Raw genomic sequence first — 27803 nt, forward strand, 5'->3', positions numbered from 1 at the left:
TCTTTCATGAGTGCTCTTTTCTGGAGACAGGCCTGTAAATCTTGTTCTTCTCTTGTCACATTTGCAGCTCAAAGATAGAGGTCAAATGATAGGCTCTGTCTTTCGAGGGAGCTTGGTGTTTACTTTTCTTTCTCCGACTTGTGAACGGATTTATGTGACAATCTTGCTGGATACTGGGGGTAGCAGAAAGGGGTTTTTTTGTATCACAAAACAAAGTGAACTGTGGAATTATTTCAGAATTAGCAAAGCACAAATGAAGCACATTTTTTGTTAATTCTGAAGTGTGTTGGAAACAGATACTTTAATATGATCAAAATAAATCAATAAACTAGGTGATGGCATTTCCACACACTGTACAGTTTTTTAAGTAAAACTGAATGTGCAAATGTAACGGTAATTTAATTCGGAAAAGTGTTGTCTGTAATGGCAGTGTGCTACCACACCATGCATACTCCACTGTTCGCCACTACATCACTTCACGCCACTGCACTCTATTCTGTGCCACTGCACTCTATTCTGTGCCACTGCACTCTATTCTGTGCCACTGCACTCTATTCTGTGCCACTGCACTCTATTCTGTGCCACTGCACTCTATTCTGTGCCACTGCACTCTATTCTGTGCCACTGCACTCTATTCTGTGCCACTGCACTCTATTCTGTGCCACTGCACTCTATTCTGTGCCACTGCACTCTATTCTGTGCCACTGCACTCTATTCTGTGCCACTGCACTCTATTCTGTGCCACTGCACTCTATTCTGTGCCACTGCACTCTATTCTGTGCCACTGCACTCTATTCTGTGCCACTGCACTCTATTCTGTGCCACTGCACTCTATTCTGTGCCACTGCACTCTATTCTGTGCCACTGCACTCTATTCTGGGCCACTGCACTCTATTCTGGGCCACTGCACTCTATTCTGTGCCACTGCACTCTATTCTGTGCCACTGCACTCTATTCTGTGCCACTGCACTCTATTCTGTGCCACTGCACTCTATTCTGTGCCACTGCACTCTATTCTGTGCCACTGCACTCTATTCTGTGCCACTGCACTCCACCCCACTCTGTAATCTATTCCACTCTGCATCACTCTAAGCCTCTCTACTCTGCACCATTCAACGCAACGCCAGTCTAGGACATTCCATTTTACTATGCACAACTGCACTCTACGCCATTGTGCAACACTGTACTCTACTCCACTGCACTCTGTGCCAATACATTCTACACCAATGCACTCTACTCTGTACCACTCCGCCACTCTACACCACGACACTCTACTCTGCACCACTGCACTCTACGCCATGTCACTCTACTCCGTACCACTACACTTGACTATGCACCACTCTAATCTACATCACTGCATTCTACTACGCTGCATTGTACGGCGCTGAATTATATGCCGCCACACTTTATGCCACTATACTCTGCAACACTAAACCATTCATCTACAATACACCACTCCACTGTACGCCACTGCACTCTGCACCAATGCACTCTACACCATTCCACTCTACGCCGCTGCACTCTACTCTGTGCAACTGCACTCAACGCAAGTGCACTCTACGAAACTCTACTTTGCATCACTCCACTCTACGCTACTGCACTGTCACTATACTCTACACATGAGAGAGGTGTGGTGCGGATGCCTCTAGAGCACAGGCTCATGGTTTGATCCCCGGCGGCAGCTCAGCACCCTGTGACTTTGATCAATAGCTCACTCAATCTCCCTGACTGCCCCCAGCACCTTGAGACCCCTAGGGTTGTTTTGTTGGCGCTTTATAAATACAAGATACAGATATACATATACACTGCACCACTCTACTCTGCACCACTTCACTCTGTTGCACTATACTCTGCATCACTGCTCTCTACGCCACTCTGCTCTGCACCACTGCAATCCACAACATCCAAATCTACGCCGCTGCACTCTATGCCACTATACTCCGCAACACTATGCCAATGCAATCTATGCCAGTCCACTGTATGCCACTCTATACTGCTCCACGACACTACTCCACCGTTTGCCATTCCACTCTACAACACTCTGCTCCACTCTTCGCCATTCCACTCAACAACACTTGACTCTCCTCTCACTACTAACTTTTAGTCATGCTGTACAGCAGCCACTCTGGTATACAACATGGCTAAAACATAGGTGAGATGTATTGATTTTGTCAATGCTTTTTTCTTTCTTTCTGAGAATACAGTTTCTGCCCTTAAAAGCAAATATTCAGTGACCCATTTACCAAGAGCCAGTATGCATAGCACTCGTTACTTAGCATGCATTTAGTACGCATGCCATTACAACGCGGTCGTTAGAACGACCGCGTTGTTAGTTCGCATACCTTTACTACGCAAATCGGAACGCTGGATGTTGGAATAGTATAATTTACTATTCCAACTCCAGTCTGTGCGGACACTAGGGAAGGTGTTGGATTTAAAATCCAACACCTTCTCCCCCCTAACGCAAGTCGATATTCTGACTTGCGTTGTAAAGGTATGCGAACTAACAACGCGGTCGTTCTAACGACCGCGTTGTAATGGCATGCGAAGTATCGCATGCTAAGTAAATGCTGTTTACTGTCAGTATCTCTCAGCAGCCCGTTCAATTTCGTTCCCAAGCAATGTTCCTTCCCAAGTGCAGACACAAAGGGTGCAGATTATATTTGCATAAGCGAATCTTATTAGCTGTGTCTGGAAGTTAAAAGCTTTTGGAAACAAAGCCAGTAGTGGTGTTTGCTCCAGAATGCCTTTATCTTTCAGTAATGCTTGTTGTTCTACCTATGGAACTGTTCATTCTTGCCATCCAACTTGAATCTTGAGGTGATCTGGTCTTCTGCTGCCTCAAGCAGTATGTTCATAGTCAAAATAACACTGTGCTGCAGAGAGCCTTAATACCAAATGCCTCTGCTCCAATGTGAAGTTAAATTGAAAAAAAAGGTATACTGTCGTCAACAACTGAGTGTTATAGCAAGAGTCTGAACCAAACTGCACAAATAAACAGTATGGGTGCTGTGTTAGCAGAAGTGGGTTAGTGTCACCTGGTGTGTTAATTACTGCATCCTTGTTGGTGGGCAGATTAATTCTTTGAACAGGCCTTGTGAAGCAGATTCATGCTCGTGCAAGAACTGTTTCTAGGTTCTTTTCAGCTGTTTAAAATATGTATTAAGTTCTGGCAACCCGTCTCTTGATAAAATACGCCCTGTATGTGCCATTCATTTACGTGAATGTACTCTGCCAACTGGCCTTTTTGGCCCCTAGAGCCTCTCGCCACACCCTACGTGCACACAGCCCCCTTTTTCACATGCACAAGTCTAGTGCTGTGTGCTTGTAACTGCCAACTGTCTCCCCCAGATCCATAAACAAAACTCTGTTTTCTAATTCCGCGCCTGCTTGCACTTGATCTGCATCACCCATTCAATGCATGCATGGTGTTCTGGAGACGCATGGTAGAACAGTTGATTGAGCACCTCCTGCTGCAGGGATCTGTTGGCTACTTGCAGGTCTCTAGTTTGATTCCTGATGAAGCACACACAGCCTTCCATCCTTCTTCAGTTGATAACATTTTGCAACTCTAGTCTGTGCCTGGTTTGGGTGATAACACCACCTGGTACTCAATCACTTGGGTATAGTTTTGTTTGTGTTGTGTGAAATACACTTTCTTATTATCTGAGTGAGTTGAATGATTGCTTCTAACCTCTGTGCAAACTGCATGTGTAATCCTTAAAATTGATAGTGACATTGGATAATAGTAATTAGCATTCTTTCTGGTAGTGCTGCAAAGGGTTGCTATGTGTCTCGCAGGTGTCTCCAAGCCTTGAACTCTTCATTTTTTCTTAACAATTCTTTATTCAAAAATGTAAAAGGTTAACAGCCATCGTCTGCCAACACCCCATGACTTGTACATACAGTAAAAAGAATACTACAGCATCTTGTCTGGAAAAAGCAGCAATACAAACAGGCAAGATATAAAACCAGAGACACAAGTAAAAGTGCATATACAGCTGCAGAAAGAGAGGGACAATCCCTCATCCAAACAGGGCGCCTCACCAGACAGCACACCCTCCATAGTTCGTCTAATAATGAACTCCATCCATCAAGTACTGCCACACCCACACGCCAACCGACCAGTCCCATTCTTGTGTAACTGCTTCCCCACAAAACCGGCCATGCGCTCGTCCCATGAGCCATCCGTGACGCCCCCTATCCCCATCCGTGACGCAAGCTAAGCACAGGAGCTCCCCCTCCCCCCCCCCCCCCCCCAGGACCAAGTACCACCCCACTTCAGAGGACCCCTTTCTGAGACTCCGTTGAAGGAGAGGTATGGTGCCTGACACCCTTAGGAAAGGGTAAGATGCAAACCCCCCCCCCCCCCCCCAAGCCTAGCCGTCAGGAATTAAGAGTCCACCCAATCGAAGTAAGGGGCGCCACACCTCCTCAAACACATGCAAAGGATCCTGAAGTGTATACACTTGCCGCTAATATGTAGCCAACCAGTACAAGTCCGTGGGCCATTCCTGGTGCACTTGGCTCCTGAGGAGAGCGCCAATGCCGAAGGATGCAGATCTTGACCACCATGAGGGCCATCAACCGCCACCATCGCCAGTGTGAGGAAACGTCTGTATAGTCGTGTAGCATGGCCATCTTGGCTGAGTCCTGAAAGGGGAGGGAGCTTGTAGAGTGGAGGGTCAGCCACACAGAATGCCAGTAGGGGACCATGGCTGAACAGGACCAAAGAACATGGAGCAAATCAAACATATCAGAAGACAAGTGCCAACAAATATCCGTTGGCAGGAACTGAGCATGGCAATGTTTATAAGGCATCCAGTGCCAATTATGGAGAATCTTGAGGTAGAAATACTTCAGATGCGCCTTCCTGAGGGAATGATTGTGGCAATCCAATATCTCCAGTCCACATCCGAATACTCCGTAACCAGACATTCCTGCCAGTAGACTCAAAATGTGGCATGCATGTCGCGAGAGTAAATATTGTCAATAGGGATGTGATACATATTCGAGATTGCCCCCTGCGTTAGACCCCCAATCCTAATGTAATCCAGCACTGGTAAGAGATAAAGATGCATAGGGTTGTGGCCCCGAAGACCCCTTAGGCACTGACGTATCTGCCAGTAACACCATAACTGCGACTGGGGAAGCTGGATTGTCGGTCTAAGGGCTTCAAGCGAACTAAAGGAGTCGCCCTCCCTTGAGGTAATTGTAGGTTTGGGACATGACCACTTCCTTTACATTACGAGGAATTGGTGTTCCTGCCTGCATTTTATTTCTGAAGGCTTGCAACAGGAGATTTACCCACACACATCTCTGCAGAGTATCCTTATTTGTATGTTCATGGTGGGCTGGACGTTCTTTTGTAGAATTTACTTTTGATTGATGGACAAAACTAATGCACTAAAACATTTGTCTTCTGCAGGGGTCTCTTGGGAAGCGCTCCCTGATGAGCTTTTTCTCAGCATCTTTTCCTACTTACCGTTGACCACCCTTCTGAAAGTTTCACGGGTCTGCAAGAGGTGGCATCGTCTCTCGTGAGTATTTACATCACTCAAAACAAAAGTTCACAGAAGGAACAGATTAAAAAAAACAGACAAAAAAAGTAGAAAGGTAGGAGATCTACAAAAGTAGAGCGTATAAAAACATAGAAAACGATTCATGAAAGAAATCCATGAGTTAAGGTTTCGGTAAGTGATGAAATCAGGGATGCTTAAGGGTTTTGTTTAGGTTATGTTTTAAGGCCAGGATTAGAGTAAGGTCATCACATTCTTCCACTAAAACCTAAACTAGACCCTGATCACCTTGCTAAATATCAGCCCATCTCTCACCTACCCTTCGTTAGCAAGATCTTTGAAAAAGCATCTTCGCTCAACTTCAACATCACATCAGTGCTAACCATCTCCAGCACGACTACCAATCTGTCTTCATGTCGTGCTGCAGAATGAAGACTGCTTCTTTACACGTCGTAGACAAAGCCACCTCCAGATCACAGATAAAGTTGACCCCTGTCTCCTGATGTTTCTGGACCTCTCAACTGCCTTTGACACAGTCGATGATTTCACACTCATCCATACCCTCCAGTCTTGAATTGGATTCACTGGCAATGTCCTTCACTATTTTCCATACACCTTTCCAACCAACACCAGTTCACAAAGATGGACCCCTTCAGACCCCCAAAGATCCTTATCAGCTGCAGAGTCCCCCAGGGTTCTGTACTCTTCCCTGTTTTCTTCAGCCTCTGCATGGGGCTTTCCTTGGCGATAAACACATCGAAATGCACAAACATGACATCAATACTCCACTCCACTCTACTCCAAACTCTTCTGCTTCAGTCATCCAGCGCCTCACTTTGCCTGCACGTTATCCAGACCTGCATACACAGCGCGTACCTGAAGCTCTACCCCACCAAGACAGAATTCCTGTTATTTACCAAGATCAACAAGCAAGAAATAAAACCTGGCTGAATGACATGGACCTCGACTACTTTGATCCCCAAGATTTACTGAATGCCAAATCAATTAGATTTCGCCTAGACACAAGCTTCACCTTCAAGGAACACATTGCCAGAAAAAGAAAGACTGCCTGGTTCTAGCCATCTCTTCTGAATAAAGTGAAGCTGTTCTCGAAAGACTTCAGAACTTCTGCTCACAACCATGCACTCTTATCTGAATGGTGCTAATTCCCTGCTCCACATCTTGCTAGACCCCAGATTCGCAGCTCTCCTTAAAGGCATTTTACATCTCATCCATGGCCTCACGAAATAGATCACCACCACCAGAGTGATGGAACTCCCATCGGCCCCCTCTGCCGGCTCGCACCATCTTCAAATCCAGTTGCATTCTTTTCAGAGGCGATTACAGCCGGAACCCACGCTTATGTTGCAGGCATGCTCAAAATCTCTGGTGTCTCAGCAGACCTACAGCCAGGACACCATAAAACTGTTAACTAAGAATAAAAAATAAAAAAACGGCAGAGGGCCTTTTTCATCTATTGCACCTAGAATCTGGAACAGCATCCCTGTGAAGATCAGAACCGTTCCAACACTGCTCCAATTTTAGAAAATAGTTGAAGATGCACCTTTACACTACATCACAGTGCAGTGACAGTACACTTCTGCTCCCAGAATTCAGCTACCTCTACTATCACTCGTTGACTATATGCCTTCCTGAGACCCTGTACAGCGCTGTCCTGTCTTTTGGCTAGGTTTGTGCTTAAGGAAATAATACATGCATACAAAGTATGGTGTGAGGTCTGATTTAATATGGGTATGGTTCAGGGTTAGAACAAGGGACGATTTGAGGAAAGGTGTAGTGGTTTGGGTCCGTGTTAGTGTTAAAATAGACACTAGGTTTTGAGGAAAGGATGGGGTTAAAGCTATGTGAGGTTTAGGGGATGGGGCAGGGTTAACCTATTGAAGGTGTGGGTGATAGTGTAAGAAGGAAATGCAGGAGAAGGGTGGCACAACTAGTGATATCGGTAGACCCATATCTTCATATAAAAATGTTAGACAATATGGTGTAAGGGGGAGTAAGGGTTCAAGAGTATTCCCTCAAACATGCACATTGGTCACAACCTTAGCATCTAAGGTTCTGAAATCAACATTTTTGTGTTTGTTTTGATATATACATACAATTAGAGTGTGCCCCCATTACATCAGATCCACTATGTCTTCAGATACTACATTGGGAATAAGTTAAGTGTATGTTATGTTACATCCATTTATAGCGCGCTCAGATACTCAGGAGTGTCCCGGCGCGATGCCAAAGGGGTAATGAAAAAGACTATCAAGCAAAGAAGTAAGTCTTTAATTTCCTTTTAAACACCACTGGGTCCTGGATGGAACGCAAGGCAAGGGGGAGGGCATTCCAGGCCACACTGGCCTTCACAGCAAAAGAGCTGCCCCCTAGCCTCTGATACTTGAAACGAGGGACCCGGGCAAAGCGAAGGGACATAAAAGGAGAAGCGTTTCTGACGATTGAGAGGGCCACACCCATGGAGGGCACGATGGGCCAGAACCAAAGACTTAAATTTAACTCTGTCCACCACGGGGGCCCAGTGCTGGGAACGCAATTGATGGTGCATGCTGTTCCTCGCCGAAATGCCCAATAGCAGTCTGGTTGCCGTATTCTGAACCACCTGTAATCTCTTCAGCAGGTAGCCAGGACTGCCAGCATAAAGGGCATTGGCGTAATCCAGACGTGAAAAGATCAGAGCGCACGTAACTGTTTCTCTCGCCGCCTGAGGAAGAAGCGGAAAAAAGTTCCTGAGAGTCTTAAGAAGGCCGAAACAGCAGCCGGACAGTTTCTTAATATGTGTCGAGAAAGAGAGACTCTCATCAAACCATACGCCCAAGTTTTTTTTACAGGCTCTCCCGTAGATGAGGGCAGAGGAGAGTCAGGCGGCCACAGCTGCTCTCGGAAATTCGAAGGGAATTTGCCAAATAGCAAGATCTTGGCCTTCTGTTCATTGCACTTTAGCTGTGTCCGCCAACCATTTAAAAATGGAGGCTAAGCACTGTTGTGCCACTGAAACAGATTCTGTCACTTTATCCCAGGTAAAGAGCAGCTGGGTATCGTCCGCATAGGCCATCACCTTATGGTTACTTAATTAAATATGGTAATGGTAACTTGATAAAACAAGGATTGGCAAAACCACTAGGACTGGCTAGTGTTTTAAGTCCTGACTACATTTTATTTGACAAACCCATATTGAAAAAAAAAACAAACCGCTTCAGTGAAAAACATAAAACAGTCCTTTCTATATATAGTGCATCTGTGAGACCGAATTGTGTGCATTTGGTGTAATTTTGAGATGTTGAATCCCTCATTCATTACAGTGCAAGCACTCCATAGCAAGCAGAATGATACACCAGACAGCCAATCGCATGCGTTGTGAGAAATACTCCTCGGGTTGATCCAGAGCCCAGTATATTTGAATGTATTGGTAACAAAAGGTCTTGTGAACAGTGGTGGCATCAAGTCAGGTCTAATAAAAATGGAAGTGGGGTGTGAGGGTCTTTCTCATCCCAACGTCTGGGGTCCCAGGATTTAATGACTTTGCTTTAGTGAAATGTAACCCATTTTGTGTTTCTTGTATTCATGCCACTTCAGTTATTTGACACTTTAACCAAAACCAGTAGCTCTTTGCATTGGTACAATCTCATACTGTGGATTTTAAGTTCCTCCTCATCCTGGTTATTTAGCTCTGTCTGGTTATTCTGTTCTGTCCTGCATTTACTTATGTTTGCAATCTGCCGGTGCTTGGAAACAAAACACTTCAATGTTATAAGAGTAAAAAATTAATCCATGTTTATGTGGCAGGAACACTTTTGAGAGAGAGTGATACTTATAGAAGAACAGGCGGTCCCTTTCAACAAAACTTTAGACAAAAATAAACATAGAAAGAAAATAATTTTTTGGACAGCACTGAGGAAGTAATAATGCAAATTAATTAATATTTAAGAAAGTGGAAACAATTTAAAGTGGGAAACATACAGGACACCATATGATTTGGTTAGCACAACTCGGACATAGGACACATTCTTACCTATTCTGCACTGTGGGCTCTCCTCCCCAGGCATTTCTTGTCTCAGGCATACATTATTCAGTCCTGATGATGATCCCTAGACCCTCAAATGGGATTGAAATGTCATCGACCTTTAGTACCATGACTATTGCAATGTTTGTTATTTTAATAACAATAGCATTGGTACCTTAACCCCTTCGCTGCGGCGGGAATTCCGCCGCAGCGCTGGGGGGGGCAGCGCGGTGGCGCTGTGCTCATGACGGAGCCACTCCGTCATGAGCCACGGTTGAGCTGTGCTCATGACGGAGCGGTTCCGTCATGACTCCGCCCAGTTGCGTTGTCCCCCCGCACAGGCGGGGAAACAGCGCCGCGTGGGCGGAGCGGCTGCCAAAGGTCGTGGCATGACGGAACCGCTCCGTCATGAGCACACGGCAACCGTGGCTCATGACGGAGCGGTTCCGTCATGAGCGGGGGAAGGGGTTAATAGAAGTGACCTCATTTGTTTATTTTTACTTGTCTTATGTCTGAGTTGTGCTAACCAAATCACATGGTGTCTTGTATGTTTCCTACTTTAATTGTTTCTGTTTTCTTTTTTCAATATTAATTAAATTGAGTTATTACTTAATCAGTGATGTCATAGAAATTATTTGACTTGTAAGTTTATTTTTGTATAAAGTTTTGTTGAAAGAGACCGCCTGTTACTCTATAAGTAACTATACCCATGGTCCTTGACATATTCTTGGGTTCCCTTATCTATGAAATTATGAGAGAGCGATGGCACGAATATGTAAATTTTTATCTTTATATAATGATCCCTCATATTCTTTCCTGGCTAGGTTTGATGAGTCACTTTGGCATAGTCTCGATCTGACGGGTAAAAGTCTGCTCCCAGGAGTCATTGGTCAGGTGCTTTCTGCTGGCATTGTTGCTTTTCGTTGCCCACGAGCCTGTGTTGCTGAGCCATTGTTTAAAAACTCCAGGTAAGGACACCAGGGTTGTGCAACCATAAAGCACAGTATATATTTTGTCTATTGTGCTGTTTTTTGTTTTAATAATTTACTAAGCAAATAATCACTTTCTGGTGCACTCCTATGGTTGTGATCATTATTAATTGCCATTTCTGTGTGGTTGCTTGCAGAAGGAAGGCCTATTGTAATGCACATATTGAACATAGATTTAGGAGCATGTCTCATCCGTTTAATATCTACCTTATTGGTTGGATCACAGATGATCACAAAGCTGTGACTCCCACCTTGGTAATGAATTTTCCAGAGTAGCATCCTTGCTTGTGATGGAAATAACCTGATATGGCAGTAAACACGGAAATCTGAAGTTTGATGAAAATTTTAAATAAGACTGTGACATTTTTCAGTCACATTTTTTTGGGGGGTTTTTTCAAAATATTTGTATTTCCATTTTAAAATCAGTAACAGTACGGTTGTATTTATTAATACAGGAGGTCATTTACTCTGTACACTGTCTCAAAACATCTGTCTAATGAACATTATTGCAATGACACAGTGGCCATTAAAATGGTCAACAATTGGTCATTGAGTGCCATAGATTAGTTGGTGTTATCTCTTGTATATTGGCCCGTTTGGTTACACTTCAGCCTGTATTGATATATATGTGTCATAGTGCGACCAGGTGCTGTCCGGCTTATTTCATGTCTTTACTACTACACATGTTCAATCATTTAACATTACCTGATGCTCTGGGGCTCCTGGTCGTAGGGACCATCTTAGAAATATTGCCATTGTATTGCACATTAGGAGAAGGCGATGCAGTTTCAATGTTTATTGAATACAAGTACATAAAAACAAACAAAAATAATAAGGAAACCATAATGTCACTCGGTGGGTAAGTATAGGTCTGTTGTCCGGAAGATGTCCTACAGGTCAGTTGGCCAGTGGTATGAGGCTGTCGGTCTTCTGGGAAGGAGGTGTTGGGGGGTTTATGTGTGCAAAGCCTAGCCGAACAATTGGGGCCATTATGGCTTTAACTCTCAGTAATTGGACACAAAGTGCACACCTCCAGTTCTCAGCTAAGCTTGTGATCATGTAAGTGTTGTCCTGGAAAGGAGGTATGAGTTCCATGCCCTGAGCACTTCCGTCCATTGTTCCGCTATTGGGTGGCGTCTAAGACCACTCTCTTTTTAATGCCCTCTCTTCTGCCCTAGCCTCTACATCTTTTTCCCATGTCGTGGTCTTGGGACTCAGTTTGGCCATTCAGTGTAAGGAAATACGGTGTTTTGCTAGTATCAGGGCCAGGTCTATGAATATGTTGCCTACTTTGCGTGCTTTGGGCCTAGGGAAGAGTCAGAGTAGGCAGGACTCTACTGTGCATGTAAGGGAGCGCTCTAGGGCCTCAATAATTATGTCAATTATCTTCTCCCAGTATTTCCCGAGCCATGGGCAGTCCCATGCCATATGTCCGAATCCCACATCCGACGTCCCGCATCTATTGCAGGACCTGGGTTCTCCTCCATGCATAATCCTGAGGCGGTGTGGGGTCAGGTACACCATATGTAGGTAGTTAAATTGTATATATTTGAAAATAGTGTTCCTAGAGACACTCTTAGGGCTTTCAACAATTCTATTCCACTCTGCGTCTGTCAGGTCTCTGTTTATCAGTGATTCCCATTTATCCCTTAGCCTTGGAAGTAGTCCCGCGATCATTTCTAGTTGCGCCCTATAGAGCCATTTTACCAGGTGTTGTGGCAACCCCAATGTCACCAATGCCTGTAAGACTGCGTGAGTTTCTGGTTCACTCTGCTGGCCAGGCAAACGTTGCTTATAAGTTCTAACTGATACACTAGGAACTGACCGGATGGCAATCCCTCCTGCTCCACCAGTTCGTCAAAGGTTAAAAGTTATCCTAGTTGGAAGCAGTCTCCCACTGTCACTAAACTTGAGAATGTCCAGTCTGCTAATTTGGAGCTTGTGAAAGGAGAGGGTGGATCTCCATGCAGCACGGCTACTTGTGGTAAATTTGGGGTGTAAAGATGTGCTTCACAAACGCGCCCCACACATCTTCTCCAGCATTGTAGGGCTGTTCGCAGTAATACCCCTGGTGTTGAGATCTTCACTTTTGGGTTAAGTAACATTGTCAATAATAAACCCTGATTGGCGAACCTTCCAATTGGGCCTAGTAGGTCAAGGTCACTGCTGTCTAGCCAGTGGGCCAGCCACTGAAGTTGCACTGCTAGATAGTACAATTGGAAATCTGGGACCCCCAGCTCTCCCTTCTCTGGTGTTCTCTGCAGGGCCGCCAATGAGACCCTGTGTCTCCCTCTGTCCCAGATCAGTTCTCGAAGCAGCAACTCTAAAACCTTAAACCAGTAATGTGGCAACGTAATCGGGAGATTAACAAAGTAATATAGAAGTCTCAGGAGCATAATCATCTTAGAGAGCGAGATACGTGCCTTCACTGATAGCTTTAAGCGATCGCCAAAACAGTATATTAGTTTTAAGAGATCGAATTACTGGGCCCAAGTTGACATCTCTAAGGTTGTCAAGGGCAATGGAATACCTGAATGTCTGGGTATCTAAACGATCTAGGGGCCCACTCTATATCTGTCGGTACATTCAGTGGGCGGATCATATCTGTTCTCATGGGAAATAAGTGTGTATTGGTCTTATTGACCCAATGGCCGACTGGATTGTTCTTGGGTTAAGGCAAGGGGATCACCAGGGCCTCTTTAGATGACTGGTAAATATCCTAGTCACAAAGATTCATAAAATACAGTTTCAAGTTTAGAAATTAGTGTTAGAGCGTACTCTGAGTAGAATTCTAGGGGTAGGCCGTCGGGCCGGGTGTCTTCCATTTGGCTATTTCTTTAATGGCTTGTTGGATCTCTGATGTCATTACCAGCCTACCAAGGCCTCTCTGATTCTCTGGATCTAGACTACGCATTGGCAGAGGTGTAAGGAAGTCTTCCGCCATTGCCGGTGGCACATGTTCTGGGTGGTCATAGACTGTTTTATAATGGCTGTAAAACACGTTGTTTATAGCCTTCGGTGTATACAGAGGCACCCCTTCCCTGCTGACTATCTGCATAATGGGTGAGCCCCGCGACTCCAAATGTAACGACCACGCTAAGAGTCTACCTGATCTGCCCCCTCGACGTGCGTCTGGTCCTGGTATTCTCATGCGGCAAAGTCGCTCTGAGACCTCGTATTAGTCGCTCACCCCGAGTAGTTCTGTCCGTGTGGTCTCATCCATGTCCAGTCTGTTACCTAGATCATGTAAATGCTGCTCCAGAGATGTAAGTTCCCTGTGCAGTTCTCTTTTTACTCCCACTGTTTGTCCCATGCAGTGGCCACAAATCACGAACTTAAATGCATCCCATTCAACGAGGGAGTCTCTAGCCGTGTCTTGATTAATCCCAAAATAATCGGAGACAGTTGTATGAAGTGTGTCTGTAAAAAAGGGCATCCTCCAACAATTGCGGGCGAAGGTACCATAGCGGGATCGCTGGGGCTTCGGTGGCCAAGGATAAGGTAACCAGGAGTGGATTGTGGTCTGACAGTGTACGACCCAAACATTCAGTGTGCATTAGCTCTGGGCAAACTCAGGGGGAGCACAGAAACATATCTAGGAATGAATGTAAGTCATGAAGTTGCAAATGGTAAGAGTAGTCCCGGTCTCCAGTGTGCTGTAATCTCCAGATGTTGGTGATGCCCCAGTGCACAGCCTTCTGTTGTTAACCATTGTAAGTAAGTTTCCAAAGAGATTAACTATTTTCATTTATTTTCTCCTGCAACTTGGTTGTCAAGAGTTGCTGAATTTGTGATTGCCTTCTCATAATGAAATGAGACAGACGTTTTTGATGCCCAAGGATCTCTTTGACTTCTTTTCAGTCCCTCTCCAAATTGATTGTTTAATGAATCTCTGGTATGGACCACTTATGTATGTTTTGTTTGCTTCTTATGGTTACCCCCACTTTTTGCTGAATGTAATACTGTTTTTGACCAGTCTGACTGGGTTCCTGCTAATCAGGACCCCAGTCTATCTGCTTTCTCCCTAAACTGTTATGTTATGAACTTAGGTACACTCCAGATTTGATATTGGGGTACCCTTGTCAGTCCCTAGTATATGGTACACATGTACCCATGGCATAGGTACCCCAGAGGCCTCCCATGGGCTGAAGCATGTATTATGCCACCCATGAGAGGCCATGGAAAATGGAACTACAGGTCTGCCATTGCAGCCTGTGTAAGTTGTTTCATGCAACACTTACTTAAGATATAGGTTTACTATATCTAAGGGTCACTGCACTTACCTATAAGTTACCCCTACAGCAGGCCTTAACAATCCTGATGGCCGGGTGCTTGGTTCTAAGTGAGAGGGTGCCACTACATGTGCAGGACACTCCTGCAGCCTACATAGTCCATTCCCCCGGGTTGTCAGTGAAGCAGCCATTTATGACATATAGAGTGGCATAATTCAACCGGCTGATGACCAACTCTAAAACGGCTGACACAAACCCTATTGTGTTTAGTGTCAAACATGTTGGAATCATACCCCCACACCAGTAACTAGTGTGGGAGGCATGATTCCACCCATCAGAAGCGAGCTTTGTGAGTTCCCTGGTTTTCCCGGTACCAGCCTTCTAGTCCCAGGCAGCACAGAATTGTTGCTGCCGACCAGAGACACATTTCTGCCCTCCTGCTGCTGACCCAAGCTGAGCAGGGGAAGGCAGAACAATAGTCTGAATCCTTTGTGGGGCTGCAATACCTGAACCCCTGTGCTTCGCGTACATGTGCAAGTGCATATGCTTGTTGGCATTTCCCAAACAAGTGCATTGGACTCTTAGTAGCCCCAACCTCTGGCACCATTTCCTACCAAGAACTTCGACCTCCTCACACTGAGTGCTCCATGGGCTGTTTGGTGAAATCGCTAGAGGTCCTCTCGTGACTCCTGTGCCTCTGGCCCGTGAGTCCACTTGAGGGTCAACTTTGCTTTTCTTGAGCTCCCCTGGTTGCTCCAGGCTCTCCCTGACTCCCCTGTGTTTGGGGAGTCTCCTGGACCTTGCTGGTCCGAACCGTACACATCCATGACCTTCTACATGGGTTGCTGTTGCCAAGGCTAGTTGGTGCTCCCGTCAGACACCGACCCCTCAGCACTCGACTTTCTTCGTGGGACAGCTTGTATTGAGCTCCTGGTCGTCCCCGTAGCTGCAGAGTCAAGGACTCCATCAACCAACCTGAAGCACCTCACATCGGTGGGCATTTGTCTACCGAGCCCCTGGCCACTCCCAAGTGACCCAGACTCTGTCCCCTCTTCTTTCAGGTACTTCTCGACAAGAATCCACCTTTGGATTCGAGCGGACACTTTTTTTCCTTCCAGCAGTGGCTCTTCTTCGAAATCCTCCATTGGGTTCAAAGGCTGTTTCCAACGCCACTTCAGACCTGTGCACCCGGCTTCTCTCGGATAGGTAACTTGGGTACCTCGGTATTCACGGGTTGGGTGGCTCTTCACCCTCATATCTTCCCCGGGGTTTCTTCGAAGTCCAGTGGGAAGGGTCCTTCAACTCTAAAACTTCACCCGCAACTTTCCTATAGAAATATAGGGCGCACGCATTCGTCCTCCGTGGGGTCCCTATCTACTCACCGTGGGTGGTTCCTTGGGGTCCCAGCGATTCTACGTCCTCTCGACACTGTCTTGATTCGAGTCGTGGTTCTTATACCACTTACTTAGTATATGGTTTGGTCCCCCGCAACACCCCTGCCTGGAGCACACTGTGTATTATTGCTATTTACTGTCATTTGTGTGCTTAAGTATTGTGTGTTTTATGATTATCTCTGTGTAGGAGATACTGTGTCGTACTAGATAGTAATACAAATATGTATTTATTGATATAACACTATCGTGTGGTTCTTCTTTTATTTAACCATACTATAAGGTTACATTCTGGTAAAACAAGCTGCTTAACATTCCTTCAAGACTAAGCCTGCTCTCCGCAGCTACCACTTGGATAGCTTTCTATGGTTATCTTTGACCTCTTAAATCACCATATGGGTTGTTTGGACTAGTGCAAGGTGTCCACTTTAATTAGTGGATAGCATATACCAGGCCAACGTCTTACATTTGTGGTCAAGCAACTTGCAGGTTCAAGCAAAGTAACTATTTTATTTAAATGAGACTGGTAATTGAATAAGGAGCCATGTGAATACTTATGGGGTGGAGGATTGGCATCTCTGCTGGCAAGTCTGGGGCTGTGTCACAGTTAAATCCGGTTCTGCCACTGCAGTATTTTGCCTGGTAAATGATTGCTTGTCACAGCAACTCTTAAGACATGTGCTTTTTTTGTCTGGAAATGTACCAGTAAACGGTGTAACACAATAAAATACACAAAGCACCCTATCAACACTGGTTAACCTCTTCAGTGCCCATGACGAGATAGTCTCGTCATGGAGCACGGTTGCGCTGTGCCCATGACGAGACTATCTCGTCATGAACCCCACCCACTAGTGCAACGCCCGGCACAGGAGGGGGAAAGGGAGTGGCACTGAAGGGGTTAAAACATAACCAGACTACAACAAAACATAAGAGTCAAAACAGAGTCCAACACAACAACCACATTACAATACAACAACATTGTATTACAAATATGCAAAACAAAAACACGAACGCACAAAAACATATACCTCACCGTTGCAGCTAAATGCATCACAGTAAATATTTAGTCCTTAAACCTTTATTCCACCTGTCTGCTTGAGATTGCTAACTATTGTCTCTAAATAATTTAAGCTGCCACACTCCATGTTTGTCAGGTTGAATTTGTATACTTTGAGGAGAAGGTCTTCATTCTTCTGATGCCTTTAATGCAGTGCTAATGAGCTGAAAAAACAAGGAGTCCCTATGTAGTAATAGATAGAAGAGAATATGCCTCTATATAGACCAAAGAATTAGATGCAAAAAGATCATGCAGTAATCCTTATTCCCTATGTGCCTCTATCAACAAAACCTTATAGAACTTAGTAAAAAACCTATTGATCACAGTAACACAGTACAGCATACGTTTGCACAAAGAAGCTCATTCGATTTGATCATGAGTATATTTCAAAAGACCATTTTATTCCAAACAAAAGTGTTGAATAGTCAGTCATAAATAAAGATAATCTTCCTCCCAATATAGGTTACAATCTGAGCATATCGGAAGCCTAAAATCATATAAAAATCAAAGTTCTTAAAAACATTAAAGGCGACGCAGCGCTTCGGTGTTTGTTCAATCTTTTCACCTTCTTCAGGACAATAAAACTTTCAATCTAGACAAAAAATAAAATTTAAGCAAACTGGCAGGTACTGTGTACTATCAAAAGGCATAATCCACAACAATTTTAATTTAATTTGTAATCATCAGGTTATTAATATACGGCACAGGTATTCAAAACTTCAATTCCATCGAACTTAATTGTTACTGTGTTGTCTATATACTATCTGATGACACTACAATTTTTCAATCGTGATAGAGACAATGCTTTGAGGACCTAAAAAACAGAGAACAATCCTGCCACACATTATTCATTATTCAAAAAATGCGTTACCCACAGTTATGATGCTACAATATCATTTGGAAATTTAATCACCAAAAAATGTTTGTACAATTTATTGTACCTGAAAGTAGCGCGGGATTATGTCTGGTCATTTACCTAATCTGTGGAAGTGGAAATATATCTCGCCTCCGCTCTAGTCATACTGAGGAAGTCTCTAAATTAAAAGAAAAACATTCAGATTGTTTTCTTACTGCTTGTACCCTATTTCAATTGCTAATTGCAAAAAAGCCAAACACTAGTGAAAAATAGTATACCTATAGATGTAGGGATCCTTTTCTTGTATCCGTGAGAGCCACCGTATTGTATAAAGTAGGATGTATTAATAATTAGGTTTCTTTATATGGGAAAATCTATAAGAAAATAATTTTTTAACAGTCTGTAGCTCAATCATATTCTTAACCACAACCATACATTTTGACTATATAATGTATGTACAAATGAAGCTTACCTATATTGTAACAAGACCATTAACGTAGGAATTTGTCATCTTTACCACGTTATTTGATATAACTGGTCCTGACTCCTATATGTATGGATGAAGCCGCCAGATTTGCGGTCTGAAACGATGATAAACATGGTATTTTATATTCATCCCTCACTTGCTGGGAGAGCAGTATAGAACAACACTACATTTGTGTTTGTAATCTGATATAACTCCAGCAGGGTGTGTTTATATTTTGTAGAAATTAATAAATAAATATTTATCTATTTTTGTTGCAATTCCGCGTTTATTTAGAATTGCCGTAACATAACGGTCAATTTTTTGTTGCTAAAGAAATCTATAATAATTAACCTCAAGCAGCTAATCGGGGATATCTTAATGGGAGGTTACGACCGTTTGTTATAATAAAGATAAAACACGGTCAAAGGTTTAAATCGATACGCGTATCGACTATAATCAGACGAGGTCCTACATAAAGCAACCAGTTTGTGTATATTAACTAGTCTCGTCTTTGTAGCAATTCGTAGTTAACGAATACTACAGTTAAGTGAAAATAACGACTCGCTGGATCAAAGCATACCTGTTTGTTGGATATCGGCCTCCCTGCTCTGACGGATACTCCGGATACAGTTGTGTGGAAGGCTTCCGGGTCACGGTCTTTTTATACATGTTCAGATGCTTATAACCGGATATCTCATCGATTTAACTAATGTTACTCCTGAAGGCTAATTCATATTTATATCGACGTTTTTTTATTATTAAAAAGAAGAGGAACATTGTAACCATGTTAGTATGATTTGAACATCTGGTAAACAAAAATCAAAATAACGTGTTCACATGCAAGTGTGGCGGCCATCTTAAAAGATACGGAAATGCATACCCGTATCCTCCAAACTGCATGCCCGTATGTACAAAAGACATTGTGTGTTCGTAAAAACAACATAAACACATCATTTGTTGAAAAAATATTGAAATGTGCGCAAACCTGAAACGCCAGGTACCACAAACGGGTTACTAGATGTATTTAAGAGATAAAAGGAAAAAAGAAAAATAATCCTATTTGTCAGTTGTATATGTGGCAGCCATCTTGCAATATCTAAGCCTTGTTTTCGTTTATTCCACATAGCGCTGTATATCGTTTAAATAAATCAGCAGACTAGATTTACCTACATAGAAACGACAGGGGAGTATATTAACTATTATTTGAAAGGCTATGGGATATCGTATAACTGTTGACAATGTAAATTCATTATAAGATATTAGTAAGTTGCTTATATCAACTTCTTATATCAATCTCTCCCATTCCTCTTTATTGTTGAGACCATTTTTATATGTGTTAAACCGTGACATATAAAATTGTTCGCGGTTTTTTTCCTCTTGTTGTCAAGGTTGCCTCCTCGGGTACTGGGGTGAATAATCTCCACACCACACCACTTCAGATCCTCTATTTTATGTTTGTGGGCGATCCAATGTTCCACTAGAGGGGCTGGTCTTTTTCCTATCCTAATCGCTGATTTCTGTTCAGTTATTCTAGTTATTATTTCTCTAGATGTTTCTCCGATATACGCTTTATTACAGGGGCAAGTGATCAAATAAATCAAATTCTTAGTTCTACAGTTTATAAAACTCTTTATATTATGTGTCAATCCGTTATGATGGATTACATTACCTTTAATGATGTTAGCGCAGTTTTTACAAGTGCTGCATGCAAAATTGCCGACTGGAAGAGGTGCAATATTAATGCTGCGTTGTGTGCATCCCTCCTCTTCTCTGCAAGTGTGCACTAATCGGTTACGAATTGTGCGATTTCGTCTAAAACTAAACATGGGTTTAGGTAAACTTACATTGTTTTTATCACTAAGTAATTGCCAATTTCTGTTTATGATATTTTTGACCTTGTTACTGACACTGCTAAAATTGGTGACAAAAATAAGTGGAAGATTCCCTTCTCCTATTTCTTGTGGTTTAGGTGAAAAGAGGGATTCTCTGTTATAATATTTCGCTCTTTTGTAAGCTTGCCTAATAAGCTTCTTAGGATATCCTCTATCTTGAAGCTTCCTGGTCAGAGCATCGGCATGTCGATTATAATCTTTCATGTCCGTGCAGTTTCGTCTGATCCTAAGGTATTGGCCAAAAGGTATGTTATTTTTTTGGCAAGTAGGATGATTACTATGATAGTGAAGCATGGTATTCCGGTCCGTGGGTTTCGTATAGAGCTCCACGGATAGTGTACCAGCGGTATGTTTAATCTTAATATCTAAGAAGTCACAACTATCCTTATTGATATTTGAGGTAAATTTCAAATTCGTATCTCCAAGATTTAGCCAATCTATAAATTCTGTGAGGAGTTTTATTGTTCCTTACCACATGAAGAAAACCTCATCGATGTAACGGGACCAGCATGTAATGTTCTCATAAAATGGAGCTGCGGTGTTAAAAATATGTTTGTCTTCAAAGGCTGCCACGTAAAGGCAGGCCAGACTAGGAGCACACGTAGCTCCCATACTGGTACCTTGAATCTGTCTATAATGGTCATTTCTAAATAGAAAAATGTTATTCTTCAAAATGATTTCAACACATTCCACCAGAAATGAAGAATGTGCGCATAAGTCACCGGTACCATTGGACAAGATGCCCTCCAACATACTGATAGTATCATCCTGGGGTATGTTGGTGTAGAGGGCCTCTATATCAAGGGTTACCAGCCATTGATTTTCTACATTATATGTCAAATTTTCATTTTTTTAATCATAGCAGTAGTATCTTTGATATATGCTGTCTGGCATATCACCAGAGGTTGAAGGAATTTATCCACATATATACTTAATGGTTCCCTAAGCGAATCAGTACTTGAAACAATAGGTCTCATTGGGGGATTTAAAAGATCTTTTTGGACCTTTGGTAGGCCATATATTGCTGGTATTTTTGGATGAGCGTTCTTAAGGAAATTATACTCCTTCACAAAGAACACTGTCTTCTTTGGCATAGTCAAGAAGTCTCATAACTTTATCGGTGAGCATATTTCACTCTTCCTTGCTAGATTTTTTATAGTGGAAGGTATTGTTTAAGAGGGAGAGCATCCTTGTGTTGTAATCTTCTGTATCCATCACAATGATGCTACCTCCCTTATCGGCAGGTTTGATGGTTAAATCTATACGTGTTTCCAAATTGCCCAGCGCTGTTTTTTCAGCAGAGCTTAGATTATTATGCCAATAAAGTTTTTGTTCAAGGGATCATCTGTTTTTCTCGACTAATTTCTCAAATGGATCGATGTTTTTATTGACAAGATTCAGAGACGGAGTCCATTTTGACTTTGGTTTTAAACCGGATTTATTAATTGATGGGGTACTGGGACATTCTCTATTTTAAATAAAGTCTTTTAGCCGGATTTTTCAAAAAAAAAACTTTGCAAGTCTCTTTCAAGATTAAATTTATCAGGAGGAGTACAGATTGCATATCCTAATCCTTTCTCTAATACAGATATCTCATCTTTGGTCAAAGTCACACTCGAGAGGTTAATAATAGGAGCCTTCTCTTCTAGTCCCATAAGGTCTGGCTCCTGGTTTTCATTTAGGGTCGTTTTTGAGGTGGATTCTGAGAGTAGAAATTCCCTCTCCCTCTCCCTCTGCCCCTGATTTGACCAGGGTTGGATTGGCGGCGTTCTAAAAAAAGAGAGTCTCTGCTAGTCCCTGGGACTATTTCCGCTCCTTTCCTGGTATCTTGTAGATTTTCAGATTCTGAACTTGTATAAGAAGTGTCTAGGAAAGTTACTCTTTTTTTCTGAAAGTTTCTTCTTGGTTGTTGCCAGTTAGAACGATTATACATATCTTCCCTTGGTCTATCGAAAAAGTCTCGAAGAAACCTATATTAATACATCCTACTTTATACAATACGGTGGCTCTCACGGATACAAGAAAAGGATCCATATATCTATAGGTATACTATTTTTCACTAGTGTTTGGCTTTTTTGCAATTTGCAATTGAAATAGGGTACAAGCAGTAAGAAAACAATCTGAATGTTTTTCTTTTAATTTAGAGACTTCCTTAGTGTGACTAGAGCGGAGGCGAGATATATTTCCACTTCCACAGATTATGTAAATGACCAGACATAATCCCGCGCTACTTTCAGGTACAATAAATTGTACAAAAAAATTTGGGTCATTAAATTTCCAAATGATATTGTAGCATCATAACTGTGGGTAACGCATTTTTTGAATAATGAATAATGTGTGGCAGGATTGTTATCTCTGTTTTTTAGGTCCTCAAAGCATTGTCTCTATCACGATTGGAAAAATTGTAGTGTCATTAGATAGTATATAGACAACACAGTAACAATTAAGTTCACGATGGAATTGAAGTTTTGAATATCTGTGCCGTATAGTAATAACCTGATTACAAACTAAATTAAAATTGTTGTGGATTATGCCTTTTGATAGTACACAGTACCTGCCAGTTTGCTTAAATTTTATTTTTTGTCTAGATTGAAAGTATTATTGTCCTGAAGAAGGTGAAAAGATTGAACAAACACCGAAACGCTGCGTCGACTTTTAATGTTTTTAAGAACTTAGATTTTTATGTTTTTAGGCTTCCGATATGCTCAGATTGGGAGGAAGATTATCATTGATTTATGACTGACTATTCAACACTTTTGTTTGGAATAAAATTGTCTTTTGAAATATACTCATGATCAAATCGAATGAGCTTCTTTGTGCAAACGTATGCTGTACTGTTACTGTGATCAATAGGTTTTTTGTTAAGTTCTATAAGGTTTTGTTGATAGAGGCACATAGGGAATAAGGATTACTGCATGATCTTTTAGCATCTAATTCTTTGGTTTATATAGAGGCATATTCTCTTCTATCTATTACTACAAAGGGACTCCTTGTTTTTTCAGCTCCTTAGTACACCTCGTCCCTAATATATAGGGACACCTCCCGTTCTTGTTTACTTTTTAATGCAGTGCTTCCTGAACATTGTAGAACTGCAACCCACTCTTTCAGGACCCAGCTCGCTTTAATAGACATGAGGCGATTGATTTCGTAATATAACTAAAGCATTGTGTGGTAGCCCACTGTCCGTCACAGACAGTGCATTTTTCATTGAAATGGTCTCAAAATACGCACAGTCAGGGTTGTACTGATAAAACTATATTGCACTAAAATGTGCGGAAATCTTGTTTCATTGAATAATTGCAATTTGTGCATCACCAAGTAAAGTGTCTTGATTTTTGTGCTTTCCTAACTTCTGAATGTGTGCAGTTCAAACAGGTATTTACATTTGTTTGTGTGTTACGAATAAAATTACATCCTACAATCTATTCCTTTCGCACTTCAAGTACCCCAGCAAGAATTTCACATAATTCACTTTACTTTTCTTTCTCTGACTACAAAGTGAGAGGAGCTTGTAAACACCAGTCCTACATTAAAAACAAAATAAGCAGTAGAAGGCATAGTCTGACATTTGACCTCTTAGAAGCAAAGCAAGTTTGACAACATAAATATGGAATTTAAAGGCACCATAAATTATGGCCTGGACTTTCATGACCCACCCAAAATCGGCTTACGACTCATTATTATGGAAACACTGCTTTAATGTACTCTTTCCAAGTGGAAGTAAGTTCTGATGTTAAGGCCCTCTAGATGCTTCTAGTAAACTTGCATGCTTGTGCAGTATCTTGATTGACAGAGGAGTGGCTCCTGATTTTCTTGTACTTTTCCCTTTTATGGTGGACCCTGAGAGATGGAGCCTCTGGGCCAGACGTTTGCTCAGGGTTTCGCCACGCCTGTAATGCTTGTAAGTTCAACCCTGGGCCAATCTCACTGTTCTTTTGGCTTGTATTCATCCTGGGGGCTAGCCCTAGCCACCAGTAGTGTTTTCCTCAGGCCTCCTGGCATCTAAAGGGTGCTTTCCGTGGTAAGCTTGATTTTCTAGCTCCCTATTCCAGACCTGTCCCCTGCCTGGCTTCTGGTGTTGTCTCCTTTTTATAGGAGAGTGTTGCCCTGCCCTTATGCAGACAGCCAGCTAAACACCTTATCTGCCGCGCTCCCCAGGGCCTCCTGGCTTCCTGAAGGGTGCATGTCTCAGTGGATTCAAGGGCTAGTCCACCGAAGTCCCAGGCAAACCCAGAAACCCAATCAGGTCAATTTCCCCCAACTGTTCCTCAGAGGCATAAAGGAGCGAGTGCCACTGGCCCTGAACACACCCATTGTAGTCCAGGGGGTCAGCTGCAGTCTGACTCCCAGAGTCCATCCTTGCAGGGCATCTGGTAGCTTCTCCTTCCAGCTAGGCATTCATTAGCTGTTGTTGGTGGCAGGTCTGGTTTCTTCCCACTTGTGTCTCCCTTTTGCTTGGATTTTTAAGTGGGGGTGGAAAAGTTTAGAACCCAGGCACCAATCCTAGGGTGCTCCATGTCATCACTCTACCACTTTCTTAACCCTACTGCCCAGCATTTTAGGACAACCCAATATGGTCACATCTGCCTGATCCCTTTCCCCAAAACTCTTGTGTTTACGTCTGAGGTCTAGCACTCCTCCTCTGCTTCTGTGGACATGGTCTAATTAAGACCTTCCCCCTTTCTTTTCCCAGAAACTGTGTCAAGCACTGGTAATGACTACTGTGTGCGAAGGCCTTTGATCCTCCTGCTGGGGGCAAAGTAATATAACTTGGTGCTGGGGGAAGGGTTGTGGGGGGTAGGCGAGCCAGGGAAATATGGCTGTTCTTAAAGTGTCATAAGGAGTGTATGTGTGATGTTGATGACTATAGATCTACACTCCCTATATTGATTCCTCGCTGGACCTTGTAGGGCTAAGTGGGGTGAAACTGTATCTTAGTGCAAATGTTGGCTGTATTGTACAATGCAGTGTAAGCACCACAGATCTTCAGTAAGCACCAGAGACATAAACCATGAATGCCACCAGGTGCACTCTCGAAGACAAAGCAAGGATAACGGATGTAGCTGAACAGCAGATGTGCTGCTAGACAGCATGGCTAAAAGACCTCTATATTGACAAGGCCAGTAGCTAGGCCAGTAGCTTGGCCATTGCTGAGACCTTTTGCTTATTAATGATGGACACATTTCACCCTATTCATGTTTTGTCTTTGGGATGTGATTGATATTTGTTGAGAGTAGCTCGAGGAGAAGGAAGTAAATAATAAAACCTCTCCATGCCACGGTGAGTAAAAACAAGCAGTAGCAAAGCTAATAGGCTTCAACCAAGTGAGAACTATTGGCTTTGTCAATGTTGTTTACATGTTGCACACACGTTGCTATGCAATATGGCTTAAAGTAAAAAGGAAAAAAGTGCTATGACGTGGTTAGTGCTGGCTCACGCTGCTGTGTAATATGCAACAACAAAAAAATAATTTGACAAAGCAAATAGCTCTCACGTAGGCAAAACCTATTGGCTTTTTTGCCAATGCTTGTTATTATGACTGGATTCAGGATTTTGGAAGAGACAAAAATATATCAATCTATTTTTTTTAATTTTGGTCTTATGTACAGAGTCCTTTCATAGTATGATGGTGCAGTTACAGGTCGACTTACCTTTTCTTGATCTTGTTGCCTGGGGATGTTATTTTCATAATTGTACATCTATTCATATACATTCTAGGCAGCTGTCTACAGCAAGTAGGGTAACTCCTATTTTAGCTGCTTGCTTTTATCTTCTGTTAGTGTAATCATTTTTTGAAAGTTAACTGTCCTGTCCCTTAACCATTGTTAAAGTTTACTTTCTTCTCCTCCTTAGCCCTCTGCGCATTCAACATATGGATCTTTCGAACTGCACAATAAGCACTGCTGCTCTACACAGCATCCTTTGCCGTTGCCATAAAATGCAAAACCTGAGCTTGGAGGGTCTGGTGCTGTCTGATGAAATTCTACGGTGAGAGGCATCTTAACATAAAAACATAAAACTACTTTCTCCTAAGTAACAAGCATTGTCAACATTGAAACCAAACAAATGAAAAAAACGAAGTACAAACTATATTGAAAGATCCATTGTCTTCATTACTGTCCTGTTTTCGCTTACATATGAAACTAAGGTCGGATGGCTATGTAGCCTTCATTATATAGTCCTTAGTTTCTTTCTGTGTCATGGAAACAATGAGTACCAAGCTCCCTTATCACCCAACATTCATTTCACTTTGAAAGTATTGAAATAAAGGGAAGGGAGACATATTTATTGTCTGGCTTTTATTTTTTGTGACACTGATGAGAAGCTGCTGTAAGGAATTGGGAGCAACACTCGGGGAAGAAAGAGAGGGGTCAAAAGTAGGAGAGAGGTGTGCGTATGAGACACAAGCGACACCCTGATAACGGGGCGCGACACACTGGGAAAAGACCAGTGTGGGGTGATGAAACTGGAGACCAGTGTGGGGTGATGATACTGGAGGGGGGGTGGGGGGTTCTAAGAAGTGAGACAGCAACCAAGCTAATACAAGATAGGGAAGTGGAAGGAGCAGCTGCCAGAGGACTGTAATTCGAAAATAGTCTTTCATGGACCCAAAGCAACCACTCCATTGGAGGTTTAATTAAACACTCTAGCAGTCAAGAGGGTCAGTGATCCTTTGGGTTGATGTGATTGATAAAGTCCAAAGCTATTGGCTGAAAGACTGGTCCAGAAAAATAACAATTTGTTGCAGGGTGGATCCAAGTACCGCTCTAAGTTTATTAGACAGTAGGTTTGTTTAACGGCTGTGTTGTCAAAACCCAGACCTAAAAATGTTGTAGCGAGCAAGAATGTTTTGGTATACACAAGCAAAGCTTGCAGAACATTATGCTTCTGAATACTTTGGATTGACTATTCTTAGGGCCTGGGTACAACTAACCCATTAAATTCCAACCCTGGCACACACCCTGCCCTTAGTTTGGATAAAGTCTACATCTCCTGATCAATCTCGACAGGTCAAACCTGTGCGAGATTTTAGGAGAAAATACCATTATGTCCTGAGACATCAAAATATTCTGCCAAAAAATCTATCATTTTTCTCCTGTACTTAGTACACGGAGTAGGCAGGATTTATCATGCTCAATAAATTCCAGAATCTGAGTTGGGGGAGGGTGGTGTTAGTTTTATTGATTGCAAAAAAATCCATACATCATTCCAGGGCCCTGATCGATTTATGATACTGTTTCGAAACCTAGTCAAAGAATGTGTGACTGATATGTATTTGAACAGTTAACATCTGCTGTTTAGATGAACTCCACCAGGCAAGGCCAGTAAGATAAAAAAAAAAAATGTTAGTCTGTTCTGTAACATATTTTATTCTGC

General features: G+C 42.7%; 1 protein-coding gene across 1 annotated transcript in view; it reads left to right on the plus strand.

Annotated features, from left to right (window-relative positions):
- SKP2 (S-phase kinase associated protein 2) overlaps positions 1–27803 on the plus strand; it is an 85700-nt gene that overhangs the window by 37133 nt on the left and 20764 nt on the right. Inside the window, exons 3-5 of the mRNA XM_085631043.1 lie at positions 5429–5540; positions 10368–10511; positions 26280–26414. Coding sequence (XP_085487169.1) covers positions 5429–5540; positions 10368–10511; positions 26280–26414 — 391 coding nt within the window. The remainder of the gene's footprint in view (positions 1–5428; positions 5541–10367; positions 10512–26279; positions 26415–27803) is intronic.

The sequence above is a fragment of the Triturus cristatus genome, chromosome 2_1 (genome assembly GCF_964204655.1).
Source record: "Triturus cristatus chromosome 2_1, aTriCri1.1, whole genome shotgun sequence".
Classification (NCBI taxonomy): Eukaryota; Metazoa; Chordata; class Amphibia; order Caudata; family Salamandridae; genus Triturus; species Triturus cristatus.